The 15,547-nt window shown below is 35.9% G+C and overlaps 1 protein-coding gene across 8 annotated transcripts in view; it reads right to left on the reverse strand.

Annotated features, from left to right (window-relative positions):
• LOC135470069 (forkhead box protein P1-like) overlaps nt 1-15,547 on the reverse strand; it is a 61,806-nt gene that overhangs the window by 43,189 nt on the left and 3,070 nt on the right. For 7 of the 8 annotated variants that reach the window (XM_064748797.1, XM_064748794.1, XM_064748799.1 and 4 more), the window contains exon 2: nt 13,532-13,607. In XM_064748797.1, the coding sequence (XP_064604867.1) occupies nt 13,532-13,540 (9 nt within the window). In that variant the 5' untranslated portion in view covers nt 13,541-13,607. Of the gene's footprint in view, nt 1-10,368; nt 10,557-13,531; nt 13,608-15,547 lie in introns of those variants that run through there. The other variant, XM_064748796.1, reaches the window with a different exon arrangement.

Genomic DNA, 15,547 nt, shown 5'->3' on the forward strand with positions numbered 1-15,547 from the left:
TAACGATCACTTATACCAAGGAAATACTAGTTCTTGTTCAAGGTAAGTTGTCCAAAACATTTTTTACAATGTTGCCTATCAGATGAAAACCCCCCAAAAAACTTTAAGGGTTAATTTATGAGTTAGTTTAAAAAAAATTCTGACTAAAAATTATAAAGACTGGATTGAAATTAAAAAGATTTAAATTGTATACATAACTGTCAGTGAAAGTCTTGCACTTTCTTTTCATTTGGGTATTTTATTACGTGTTGTGCAATGCTAAATGCATCATTTGTTTTCTATTTGGACTGTAATGAAGAAGAAAAAAAAGACAAAAAACTTATTTACAAAGAAAAACTACATAACATCTACAAGTGTCCATTGAAAAAGTAGGACATTACTTGAAATTATCCATGCATAAACATGTACAGAATTGAAAAGATGTAGGACAGCATCCAATAAGGTCAAGCTGACCAGTAAACATCCCCCTCCCCAAACCTCAAAAGCTCCCGATGTTTCACCAGTCACGTGACTGTTCCTCTGTGATGATCGCATGTACTGTACTGTATATCCTTATCTGAAGGAACTGTACACCTGTGATTGATGAATTCAACAGGTATAATGAATATGGAGGAAGATGAGTACCTGGTGAGAAGTTCAAACAAACACATTTGTACCAAACAAACCTGTATGACTGCAGTAGTGCTCAAGGTAAATCAAACAAGTACACAATACAATACTGCAATTAGATTGTTTGTTTGTCAACTTACAACTCTGTATAAAAGTGAAAAACATCACTGACCAAATATAAACAACAAATTCTTAGAAATAGTGATTTATTACAATTAATTCTTTTTTATAACCACTTAAGTCACAGGCAAGAGAATATTTCAGCAGCATTAGTAATTTTAGGTTTTCTTTGATTGAGTGTTATTTAAAGCCATGCTAAAAAATTGACACTTCTACGATGATAGTCAGCTCTATGGGTGGAGGAAACCACAGTACATAGAATAGATGATCGACCTTTGGCAAGCCGCTAAAGATTGTTCCAATGTGTAATGCAGACAATTTGACTTTCAGCACTCCTAAAACCACTCTACGATCACCACCCACTGTCTGCTGTCACACAGTGATCAAGAGCCTGGGGAATCAACAAATTCCACGGCTACAGTCAGGATTGAACCCCCACTTAGTGTGCGTGCTGCATGGTTTGTGCACCTTGCTCAGTGAGCTATTTATTTTATGATATGTGGATAATTTTATTATTTCCTGTTCCAAATACATGCACTGATCCATGGAAATCTAAATTTTAAGAAGCAACCTTATCTTTCAACATTCAAAGATTCTTGTTTTTTTCTTGCTATGTTTCTCACGTGGCTAAAGGTCTATGAATTCCACCATGCCTCATGTCTCATATGTCATTGCGAGATCAGTCAACTTGGGTGATTTACATGCTCTACAGTCCACTGTGTACACTCTTATTGGTGTAAACAACGCAAGGTTTTCTCTTGTCTGATTCAGACCAGTGGGCAGTCAGGTAGAACAAGTGACCAACACTGACCTCAACTGTTCAAAGCTCATAAACATCCTGCATGGCAATGGTATGTATAAAATTCTATTTAAGTGTGTGACTTAGATCATGATTTCCAGTTTATACACACAAAATGACAGCCATTACATGGCACAAGAACATGTATTATTCTGACGACCTGTGAACTACAAAATACAAGATAAGAAAATACGTGTAAACTTCATATAACTTTTAAGGTTAATCTCGCCATAATATTGTTTTAGAAGCAGAGCTCTAGAGTTTCCAGAATAACTGTAAAAGACATTTGATTTATTGGTTGTTCTTAGTATCAAAATCATCAAAATTTGACTGATTGTTCCTTAGGATGTCAATCTCAAATCAATGCTGGTCTCTTCCAATTCTTCAATTCTTTCATCTGTACAAGCATTGCCAGCAAGTAACATGTCTTATCTGCTAAAGGATCTGCTGTCTGTCAGGAACAGCTCTTAGCACAGACTGAACCCAGGATTAAAATTCACAAAGAACCAAGGAGTTCACATACATAAATGCTTGCTGACAAACAGGTCTGATGCCAACCCCTTTCACTGCAACATTTACATATGATTTACATAAGTGTATACATCTGCGCACACACACAGCTGTCGGGCAAGCAACCATCTGTATTCTAATCCATAAACTACCGGGGTATTACCATAAACAAAAATACAGCAAGAGTTAAATAAACATTTAAGAATTCAGAGGCAAAGGTACCAGGGGTCAACTGTAGGCTAACAAATGACCCCTGGCTATTTAGTACACCATCAATATGGAAATACACATGTTTCCCCTGAATTAAAATCCCAACAAAATATGCATGAGTGATCGCTGAGTGGCTTGCTCAGCTTTTATAATGAAAGGCCTGTTGACCATTTATGTTTATATCTGCATTTTTGTTTGAATTATGCTTTTACACCGTATCGGACCTACCATAGATGTATATGTTTATTGCTCTTGGCAGGGCAATCGCTCTTACTATGCAAATTTATAAAATAGACCTAAAATATTCATATTTTTTCCTTTTATACATTACACCAGTTATACATTCAGCATCAACAGGGAATAAAGCGCAACTTTTTAATTAAATTCAGAACAGAAGAAACTCAATAAATCTTTATTTGAAAACATACACTTTTCTAACAGCATCCCCTGGGAAAATGTTGGAAATTTATTCCATTTAAGACTAATTTCCAACTGGGGTTACTTTTCTTTACAAAGTTATTAAGTGCTGCCCCAATGATACTAGAACTGTGCACGACAAAATGAAGGGTTTTCAGCACTTCCAAAATAAGTAAGGAGGTCCTTGTTCTTGTCACAATGTTCACATCGACATCAGGCCTATGATTAAAACTATTCTTTTAAAGCAGAACTTACATTAATTACACCAGTATGCACACTGTCAAAATGTATGTGCACCTCAAGGCCCTACATTCCCATTTTTTGTGCTGAGTGCACTTTGTATCTGACCATGAAGTGCTCCAAAACACCTTACATGTAAGGAAGTGTTGACTGAGCAGATTAATCAATAAATCTGAAAGCCAGACATCCTTCCACCTTCCCAATCCCCCTTTCTCTTTTGCAAGCAATAAATCAGTTCACAAAAATTCTTAAGTAAAACATATTTGTAGTAAATATAAAGTTCTGAATGCATCGATGTCTTGTTGACCTGTGTACTCCAATTCTATTGCATGAAACACTGTATGAATTCTGGTAAACATCTTTTCCTTGAAACTGCAAACACAAAAGATTACCATGTGGTTTAAATCGAGTCACATTCTAGTTTGGGATTGAGATTTCATAGAAATGAAAGGTGTAAACTGCAAGCAAGGGCTTGAAACTGTGGTTGGCAAGAAAATGTGCCATGAACAAATCATTCCATCAAGTTTATAGACTAAAGAAAAACTCACCTTTGCTGGTTTGAATATGAAGTACATGTAATCAACATTTTGCATGGCCTTCCTTTCTAAAACACTTTTAGGCTACGATAACCATGGTTAGCTAACCATACCTTCCTCATGATCAAAACATACTTCATTGTTTCCTCTACATACATTAAATAATTCGTAAAGGTAACAGGTGCCCTTAGTTTCTTGTTAAGGTATGGGAATGGTCCTTAACAAACTGATCAAAACTTTTTAAAACAAGAGTAAAATTTTCTTTTAATTATGGACGACCAAAGAGTTGCTTTCTAAAACACTTTTAGGCTACGATAACCATAGTTAGCTAACCATACCTTCCTCATGATCAAAACATACTTCACTGTTTCCTCTACATACATTAAATAATTCGTAAAGGTAACAGGTGCCCTTAGTTTCTTGTTAAGGTATGGGAATGATTCTTAACAAACTGATCAAAACTTTTTAAAACAAGAGTAAAATTTTCTTTTAATTATGGACGAGCAAAGAGTTGCTTTGGAACTGCTAAACTACTAGTATCTCCTGTCGCCACAATGTTAATTTCACATTTGATATTATCTGGAATAAAAATCTTTTTATCATATGAACTAGCATATGTATAATACTGTTAAAATGTAAAAACCTTAAACACACATACCGTTAGGCAGAAAATTAAGAAGTAAGCCACGCTTTTGAGTTGTAACATGATGCCATGCTTAAATTTTGGTGTTCATCATTCAGGGTTAATTATAAAATTAAATTATCTCAGAACTGCTGAAGCACATAACAGTGTTTTAATTATTACATGTTACACAAAAAACACACGTGTACCACTGATGAACTTTCAACTTCGTTTCATAACATAAGTGAAATATTTTTGAGTACAGCATAAAACAATAAAATTTGATAACAAACAATGTTTGCACTGTTCTAATTCTCATAGGTCAGCAGATTAATTGAGAATATTTTCACCAGTATTTTTCATTCAAAACTTATTGAAACTGAAATAAATAACAAAAATATGGAAATATAACTTCTTAATTTAATCTTAGATTACAACATTTATCTTCATACTGATGATGACTCCAGTTAAAATCAGTAGTATACTGTCAATTAAATCATAACATGCAAGCTTATTGTCAGCAGAAAGTCATTATTTAGGCAAAACTTATTTGTCAGATTTCTTTTACACTACTCCTGTTTTAGCAAATACCTAATGAATAAACTCCACAAATACTTCTATCATTATGTTCATTCAATTTCAAGTCTTGAATTACAAGCGGCAAATATTGGACAGAGACATATATATATATATATATATATATATATATGCCATATAGTGACACTCTATGGGTTATTGGGCAAGGCTTTGACTGGCTTTAAAAAAAAAAAAAAAAAAAAAAAAATGCTAATGCCACAATGCATCATTCTCAAGCTGAGTGTGTACATATTAGGCTGTGTGGAGGGGAAGCCCTGCTTCAACACAAAACAGTGCCCCAGAATTGCTGGGAACAGTGTTGACTTAAAGCTAACCAATACAGGTAACTAATGTTGTAAACACACCAAAGTAAACAAACACCACTGATAAACTACACTACATATCCTCTGTGGGTCAGACCAGTGCAGATCTCTTCTGTCAGAACCATCCCCCCATACACTGTTCTACAGCAATAGGCTTTCCATGTACAGTATTTGTCATGTCTCAAAAGGGCAGAAGACAGTCAATGTGCCTTCCGAGATGCTATACACTTGCAAGATACTATATACATGTAATAATCTGAAACATCAAATGTCCTACTTCATAGATGTACTTCATTAATTTTTTTTTTACACATTCTACCTTTCTATCTTGTAAACAAACAAGAAAAGTTACTGATCAATGTTCTCTGTCATGCAGTCATAAATACACTGTAGTTGCTTATATCGTAATGATGTGTTTGTGGCACACGTGCGGCCATTAAATTCCTAATGAAACAAAGACATTATCCAAACATTATCAAAGTAGTTAAATGCCATCATTAATATGAACATAAGAGACTTTCCTTGATGTTCGTTTTAATCTTCTATTGTTATGTTTAAGGGGAGTTAAATGTTAGGTCTTCTAAAGCAAAAAAAGCACTTCTCCTCAAAAGTAGGGCCTGTCACCACAATACACACTGTGCATATAGTCCCCAGCATCTCATCACTATTTAACACTTTGTATTTCTACATTAATAAAAAATTTCTTTCTCACACTTGAGACCTCGTTACATATACCTCATTACCATATGCTTAAATGCTCAATATTTGCTGATAACCGATTTAAGTTTATAATAATTATTGGTGACAACTCATTCAACCTCATTATAAAAAAAATAGAAAACTTGAAACATACATGTAATATTAAAGGAAGTAACAATTCATTTTCATATCAAAGGACCTGAAATACATTGTAGATGTGAAATAAATAATTTAAAAAAAAGAAGATTATACCTCTGTGTCTTTCCAATTCCATTTCTCAAAAGGGGAAGAAAACCACTTGTAGGTTCCATGGAACCTGATAGGGGCAAGAGTCTGTGGTGAAGTCATTCTCCCACTGCTCAGGTGACGCTTAAAGATACAGGTGTCACTGCACGTTACAACACACTTGCTGGTCAGCAAATCACAGGTAGGATGGTCAGCAACAAGTCTACAGTGACATTTAGTATTGCCAAGATGTTCATCCAATGTGTTGATCTTCTTCAGATCAGCATGGAACGTTGCCACACAAGCACGCCGATTACATTAGCTGGTTGCCAGGCAGTAGGCACAGCTTGGCCAATGAGGGCTTAGTAGTCATACATATGAATGAGCTTTGTAATAGCCACTATGCGTTTCTTTTCGTTATCCTCCCCCAACACCTCCCTGATTCCCCTTGTCTAATTTATGTACAACTGTGCAGGACTTTCGCTTCAGACAATTAAATTGTTTCCGACCAGTGATTTCTATCACTGGGCCCCAAGGTGAATTCATGGGAAAACATGATGTAGAATTCTTAGGATAACAAAACACCAGACCATTGATAAAGTCTGTTGGATATTTTTGACTTCTGACACAGCTGTGTGTAGCAACAAATCATCATATGTGGACACCATTTCCTCTCAAAACACTGATAACCGTACAATCTCATCTTTCTCAACAAGCCATTAACATTCTGTCATAATATTATGCTCACCAATCCTGGAATTATCACACCTGAGAACTAAACCAGGCAAACTTCAATTAGATTCAGCGATAAGCTACACTGATCAATACAGACTATAGAGCAGGAAGCAAACAATTGGAGAAATCCATGATTTTAAAGGGAGTTTAAACTTAAGGTCATAAATTATTTGCATGAATACTGCATGGTTTACTTTCTACCATTAGTCTTTCATGAGCCTGCCATTTTAGCTATATGTTATTGGTAGCTGTGAACGAGTTCCATGCGTGCACCTGGACAACAGAAAAACCTTGGTAACTTGTATAAATATAACAATACATTTTCTTCTCATTAATAACAGCAAAATTCATTATACATGCACTTGGCACCGCAAAAAGAAACGTCTGCAACTACAACACTCTTGAAATGTGGAAAACAGACGTGAATGTTTGACTAGGCAGTACAGTATATACAGTAAATGTACATATTAAGCTAGTTTTACTTAAGAATCAATAAAAACACTTCAAAGGCACATCTACGTAGTACACATCTCATTTTAATAACAGGACAACCACTTTTATTACTCCCATTAAGTCAGCATCTGACAACATCATTTCCCTGAATCACATGCCCTGGGCCATGGGACTAGGTGTTCCTAAACTCCACAATACACGGATATCTCAATTCTGATAACACTGATTCTTCAAATTTAGCCCTTTTTGTTCTTTCTGCTTTCTTTTCACTGACCTCAGATGCAAAACTACGCAAAACTCATATAACTCAAAACTGGCAAGATTTACAACACTTTAAACATGTATCAATGTCACAACTACTGCATCTCAGGTTTTTTTTTTTTTCTTCCACTGTTTTAAATGAATGAATGTGGTTAATGGCCATAAATAACTTTTGCAGGGCAAGACAAAAAATCCAGTTGTTACAGTTGAAAAAGTCCAGAATTATATAAAACTTGTCTTGTCAGATCAGCCACTGGTGATAATGCAGACAATAGATGAGGAGTTTCACCTCCACTAATCACTGTGGAAACCTGTATGTTGTACAGCATGCCGGTTCCCATCATGCTTTGTGGTTGTCTGGTCCATGGAGCTATCAAGATGTGGCGAGACAATAGATATTGCCTCCCCCCCTAAAACACCTGGCCGTGAAATCCACCCCTGCGTTATCACCCAGAGAGGAAGTTCTCTAGAATACAACCATGTACTTATCACATAAAAATTAACTGGCTTGGTGGGAAAATTCATGGTGGCTTATAATGCTACACAACAAATGTGTGAACAATCCACATATTTGCCTAATTTTAGGAAAATACAGTGACACATTAATCTCTCTGATCAACACGTTTTCCCATTGTGCATTCTTCAATGTCAAGTAATTTGTAATAAATTTTTTTTTCCTTCTCCTTGTTTTCACTCTGTACATATGTAAGTATGATCGTGTAGGTACACAAATTAACTCCAGATAACATCTTCACCCCATCCTGATCTTTTATTAAAGCTAAAATCCATTCAAATTTCTAAAATACCTGTCCTGGGTTAAAACTGAGAGATAAAAATTTAGTGAATTTCTTTTGTTATCTTAAAATATGAAATGTCAAGTACATGTTTGAATTCTCACATTTTACATCTAACAATGAACAATGGTAATTAAGAGCTGATAGTGCTTTAGCCTATTCTTCAAAATCTTGGAACATAAATGGAGACACATAAATATAAATTAAAAATTGAAAAAACTTTTCTTATCCAAATTCTTTTTTTTTTCTTTTTAGGAGAAAAATTTTAATGATATGTATCTAAGCTACATGCATTTTCCACCCTGCAAGAGTACATCCTACAGGCTCTAATCTATATACTACTACATCTGGAAGTGCTGAAACTTGGACTTTTTGGGAATTTTAAATTAATTAAAAGATGAAGAATGTAAGAGATATTTATAAATTTAGTGGTTCAAAACTGATTTTGAATGCAACTGATGCAATTTCATCAATGGCATTCAAACATTTAAACAACTATTAGCATCAATGGATTGTTATGAACAACTGAAGAAAACACTAAGAAAACACTCCCTTTCACAAAAAGGATAATGAAAGCTAGATATCACTAGGCTATCAAATCAAAGTTTAAAAAAAAAAGAAATTTCATGACAAGAGTTATTTCCCTTGAATAGCCAATACAGATTTTTTTTTAAAATAAATCATTAAAGCTGGTAGATCTTTTGAATCTATAATATTCATGATTTTTATTCAATTTTTTTTCTGACACTTTACTTTTTTCTTCCAACAACATAACTGTATTTTATTTCACTCCTGTGTCCTCCTCAGGGATTATGTCACACTTTGGATCTACATAAATACAATAGCAAAAATAAACTGCAGAGACCAGTCAACTTTATGGAGGGGACATAGGGTTATACTTGTTTTTTCTTTTACTTAAAATTAAGTTCTCTTACAGGCCAATGAGTATTTCTTTTCTACCTGCCATTTCAAATTATGTATATCACTTCCTTTTCATTTCCGTCCATAAGTAAGTATATCTCAATACATGTACTTCTGAATTAGCAAGAATGCCTGAAATAATTTAAACATACAAAAATTTGAACATACATGGAAACAAACAAAAAATTCTAAGCAAAAAATTATTGATAAGCTAGTAATAGGATGAAACAAGCTGTCTATTACTGTGTTGGCTTCTGCTGTGAACATTACATCATTACACTTCATGCAGTCACACACTTTTCCGACCTTCCACAAACTGGACACAAAAAAAAAAAAAAAAAAAAAAAAAAATCAAAAGTTAAAATTATTACAAATTCACTATCCGATGATATGACATGAATACAGACAAATCACTATTATTTCTCTGATCGATGACTATAGACACATGGCTGCTTTAATAGACGATAGTCTATAGGCAATGTAAATCTTCAGTTTAAAGAGCTACTACAGTGTGAACGTCCTAAAAGGAAGGTTAAAATAATAAGGATTGAGATAGTCGGAATTGCTTTTGTAAATTGTTAAAAAATAGCAATGCATTAAAACCGCCACTTTTGGAAACAAAAGTTTTCTGTCGTTTCCAATTTAGCCTGGTGTGACGTTATGCAAGAACACTTGACGTCACCCATCGCTGATTTATAGCAACAAGTGATGTCATACTTTCAAATGCGCATGACGTCATTCCAGAGTAACTGCCTTACTCGACGTCACATCCACTTGATTCATTGTCACATAAGGAACATTGTTACATCAGGAACATTATCACGTCACATCAAGAAAATTTTACAGGAACTGCCGAAGATTTTGTTTTTGAGAACTCTTCACATATACAAGTTAAATAGTGTTATTCGTCGCAAATTTTGTTGAACCCTGGTGTTAGCTCTGTTCCCTAGGGTATCCTTCATATCATTTTAATATTTCCGCATAGCTTCTCTTTGGACTGAAGTAAACTTTAAATATCTGAAGGCAGAGGGACTTATCTCCCTTGACATAAGCATAACAGTACACCAGACAGTGGCATCTAACCAGAACATGCACACAGTCACAACATTTTAGACGCAGTAGCACACATACAACACCATCAACAAACTGATATATAAAGCACATACAAGAGTATTACAGGACACTTGAGTGTGGAAGTACAAATCAGGGCATACATATAGAGATCAACGCCTAAGTCTGATTACCATGCGCAATGCAGTACACATGGATACAGTCTGTAGGAGGCACTGAATTTGTGTACCACCATTACATTACTCACCCACTGTCTTACAGCCCCTTGTCAAAAAGGTACTGGTATGATATCCACATGAAAAGCCAGGTGTTACACACGCCACAAGTTATGACACAAATACATGGGCAATGTACAGGTACTGTAGGTAAGCGGTATTTGGGGTACAGTTCTGCTTTGCCCCCTAGCTCCGTCTCCCTACTGCAGTAGACACATGTACTATGGCACCAATGATTTTTCTCTCCCAAAATCTAGATCAGAAGCTAGACAAACCATTTGTAAACAACCCTAATAACATAAACCCACCAGCACTTTCCCCTGTTGCTATGGAAACCATGGTAACGCTGGACATCGCATATAAGCTAAATATAAACAAGCCATTGAGCAAAGTGAAAGGAAGTTGCAGGGACTATTTTATTTGATAAAGTGGATCTCCGAGGAGATTCTGACACCAAAGCGACCCCCACCTAACCAGGCCAACCCAAAAATATGTTGTACTTATAATACTTATCAACTCTACACCACAGACAATAGCAGGAGCTTAAGAAACAGCAGCAAGTGCTAAGTGCACATGTAAAGTCAGAATAGTGCAATACGTGTACATAATGATAAGTACACGTCGCACAATGACAAGTTCATATGTACAGCATGTACAACAGGAATAGACTTCAGAATAACATGCAGACATACCGAATGAAAATAGTTCACACAATTACAAATTCACACAAACGTGTACATCAAGAACACATAGCTTACAGTGGCAATCACACATACAGTGTTAACAGTTCACAAAATGACAAATTCACACAAGACGTGTACATCAAGAATATACATCGTGAATAGTTCACGGTGTATATGGCAATTATGCATACACAACATGAATAGTTCACAGTGTACATGACAAGTACAAGCCAATCGCACGCACGACATGAATAGTTCACAGTGTACATGACAAGTACAAGCCAATCGCACACACGACATGAATAGTTCACAGTGTACATGACAAGTACAAGCCAATCGCACGCACGACATGAATAGTTCAGTGTACATGACAAGTACAAGCCAATCGCACGCACGACATGAATAGTTCACAGTGTACATGACAAGTACAAGCCAATCGCACACACGACATGAATAGTTCACAGTGTACATGACAAGTACAAGCCAATCGCACACACGACATGAATAGTTCACAGTGTACATGACAAGTACAAGCCAATCACACACACGACATGAATAGTTCAGAGTGTAGATGACAAGTACAAGCCAATCACACACACGACATGAATAGTTCACAGTATACAAGCCAATTACGCATACAAAGCACGAATAGTGTACAGAATCAGAAGCTCACTATCCAAATCACGAGTAGATCACACAATATCAAGTGCACCCCTACACATTCAAAATGTACAGGTAGAGCATGGATAAAACACACACAAGCGAATGTACACATACAGTGCAATCAGTGCAGATGTACAGAGATTACATGATTTACATTAGAATGGCCTGACAAAGCTTTAGCTGCCTAGTGAGTGAAGTAGTAAAGACAGATGAACTTTTCTTGGTGTTTATTCCCGCTCAATGACGACCTGCCAAATCCTGTACCTAGAGACAAACAACACCACCAGTCTGTATACATTGCTGTCAAAAACACCCCCAGCTGTAAACAATACCCACTAATAAATTACCAGCTCCCCTGGGAACACCTCCATAAGGCAATGTTTACAATAGTGATAGCTTATGTTTGAAATATTTCACATTTAGCAGGGGTTTTTTTGTGTGTGTGTGCACCAGTGTTATCTGGCGCACAGAAGTTCGTGTGAATTAGGCTAGTGAAGTTTCTAATTTTTTATCCAAATGTTCGAACAACCGGTGCAGCACTAGGTTTATTTAATACACAAGCTGCTGCCTAGCACCACTGTGCATAATCTTCACTTCCCGCTGTTTCTCAGTGCTCTAAAAAAGACTGCACTATCTTCACTCGTACTAGTGAATGGTACAGCACAGTACTTGAAACACTGAAATCATTCTCCACGCCCCCACCTCCATGCAGACCAGTAAAAAGTCATTATCCATAATACGTTAAAATTTGTATTAATTTGCAGTAGGGCTCTAAATCGGTAGCTCTGCACTGGATTCCTACCTGGGTCTTGCCAATATTCCATACTGTGTTTTGGTTTTAATGTGCAATATGGCAATTTATTAAAACTTGAAAATACAAAATACCAGAATATCATAAAAGTAGGTATGTACATGCTTGAGTGTTTATGCCGTACATATACTTAACGATGTTTTCCTTTAGTCCATATCGCCAAAGTGCTGCTGCTGCTACTTAAGCACCACGTCAAAGTCACCAGTCATGACATACATTCACATCATACTGAAACCAACAAGCCCTGTTTCTCTGGTCTAACATGTCAATGAACAGTGCCAAGCGAGCCAGAAACAAGTGCAATTTTAAGTCTTTGATATGACCAGACCTTGGTTTTCATTCCTGGTCTCTTGACTTTCAGGTAGCCACAAGTTCACCTGGTGGATACCCTCCTTAGAACATTTGTATTGCTGACAACTTGTCCCAGGAAACTGAGTACATCTGATGTGTATGCATTGAACAGGCTTTTCCAACACCATGCATGAGCAATCTTACAGTCTGCTTTTCACATTTTCAATTTAGGTGATAACCAGCATAAGAGCATGTTCCCAACAGCTCACGAGAGCTTATTTCACTTCAGTCATACCTTGCTAATCACTGTAAACAGGCTACAAGTGTCAACTTTCTTCTGCTGTTCTACATAAGGGTATATTTATAAAGTTAAAAACCAGAACAACACAGCTGTGGTTATGATTGCATCAAAGTTGAACATGTGTGTGTGTATATATATATATACATGTATATCAATACATTTGACAACACAGCAATAATGTTGTCCGCTTAAATACAAAAATTAACAAACATAACATTTGCTGTATGTTTTGTATATGTTTATTAAGAATGTATATTATATCCGATATGAATACAAAATGTACCAATCATATGCGCAATTTCAGTTTCAAAAGCCATTATAAAAATGTCCTTTGTGGAAGATTAGATGCATGTACATGGCTTTATAAAGAGAAGTAACATTCACCCTTATCTCACAACAAGAATTTCAAGCTATCCTAGTTGAAAATGAAAGTTGAAATAACTCACCTGTGACATGCCAATCTGTGATGAGGTGATACAACACCACCTTTCACCTTACCACACAGCTCACATCACATCACTCCTGCAAGATAACAAAGCAACATTCACAAAAATCCATCAATTACAGCATATATTCATAAATTTTGTGTATTTTTGATGAGCAAAACCGTAATCATTCATTCTGCCCACATTTTAGAATTTAAAATGCACTGAAATTGAAGCCAATTACAGCTCTAATTTTTTTAATGAGAACAACTAAGTAACTGCATGTACCCCAATTCCTCAACCTTTTTGCATATGAAAGAGCAACTTTCAGTGTGATTTAGGCTCATTTTAAAGTTGATATTGGGAACAAAACTACATTAGTAGGATTGGCCAATTTCATGGCTTCACAAAAAGTTCAAATTTATCACTCTACACATAATAACGCCTTCAGGATATTCTTAAATAAACACCTTACAAATATGCAATGTTGAAGAATTACAGTAGCCAGTCATAAAGTTTGAAACAATATACACACACTGAGTGAAATACACAATGTGCACGACATTATGAACACTAAAAATTTCTGTGAAATGTTTCAGTTGGATGTCTCGTATTGACCTATATTGGGCATTATGTACATGTAATTTTCATGTGAAGTACAAGTAGTCAAACAATGTAGTATTATTTGTTTTCAGTCAAGATTACACCAAATTTATACACATAGTTCTTACACATACATGTATATAATGAACACACAATTCTTGTCTAGTTAATGCTACAGTACCTACCACCTACGTTTAGCAAGAGTTGCAGAAAATGACTTGACTAAATTATTTGAAATACACCTTACTACCATGTAGGCCTACATTAAATCCTATTGAACAACATGAAATAATAACAACACAAAATGAGTAAATACAAAAACACCTGGAGTGGCACCTTATGGGAAAGTAAAGGTTAAGCACATCTGCTGTTTGTCTGACTGGAACAAACAAATGGAACTTTTTTCGAAGCTTTCAACATGTCACACACATGAAGAAATTCATAGCAAATTTTAAAGAGGCTAGCATACACCGTATTATTTGGCCCTGCTGTACACGTGCAGAATACTGTAGCAGATAAATTGCAAAACATCCAGATTTATGTATTCACAAAAGTTAATATGCTAACATCCCTACAACTACACTAATAACTTAATTGTGATGTAGCAATACACAAAATATACTCTTGCATACAGGCGCATAACTAACTGTTTATTTTTCCCACAATATAGAAATGGAGTATCTCATAAATATGAATGTAATTACCTTGGAAATCCCAAGTGACCAGTGAAGCTTTAGTTCCTATCACTGTACCAGAAAAATTACCCTGCAACCCAACTGTACCTCATCAACTGTGCCCGTGATATTTTTAATTGCTATCAAATGCACGATCACACAAACAAATTCAACTTACATGTATCACACTATGCTCACAAAATTCCCACTGTTAAATTGAGATCACCACATTAATGACTGTGCCCATGACATCTCCATCAAATGCTAATCACTTTTAACTGTAGCACTTACAGTGAAATCACTTTACTGTAGCTCTGACCTCTGTGCCCATGAAATCATTTCACTGTAGCTCTTGCCACTGTGCCCATGAAATCACTTTACTGTAGCTCTGACCTCTGTGCCCATGAAATCATTTCACTGTAGCTCTTGCCACTGTGCCCATGAAATCACTTTAATGTAGCTCTTGCCACTGTGCCCATGAAATCACTTTAATGTAGCTCTGACCTCTGTGCCCATGAAATCATTTTACTGTAGCTCTTGCCACTGTGCCCATGAAATCATTTTACTGTAGCTCTTGCCACTGTGCCCATGAAATCACTGTTAAATGTAGCTCTGACCACTGTGCCCATATGATTTTACTGTACCTCTTACCGCAATGCCCATGAAATCACTGTTAAATGTAGCACTGACCACTGTGCCCATGAAATCATTTTACTGTAACCCTTTACCACAGTGCCCATGAAATCACTGTTAAATGTAG

The sequence above is a fragment of the Liolophura sinensis genome, chromosome 7, assembly GCF_032854445.1.
Source record: "Liolophura sinensis isolate JHLJ2023 chromosome 7, CUHK_Ljap_v2, whole genome shotgun sequence".
NCBI classification, from domain to species: domain Eukaryota; kingdom Metazoa; phylum Mollusca; class Polyplacophora; order Chitonida; family Chitonidae; genus Liolophura; species Liolophura sinensis.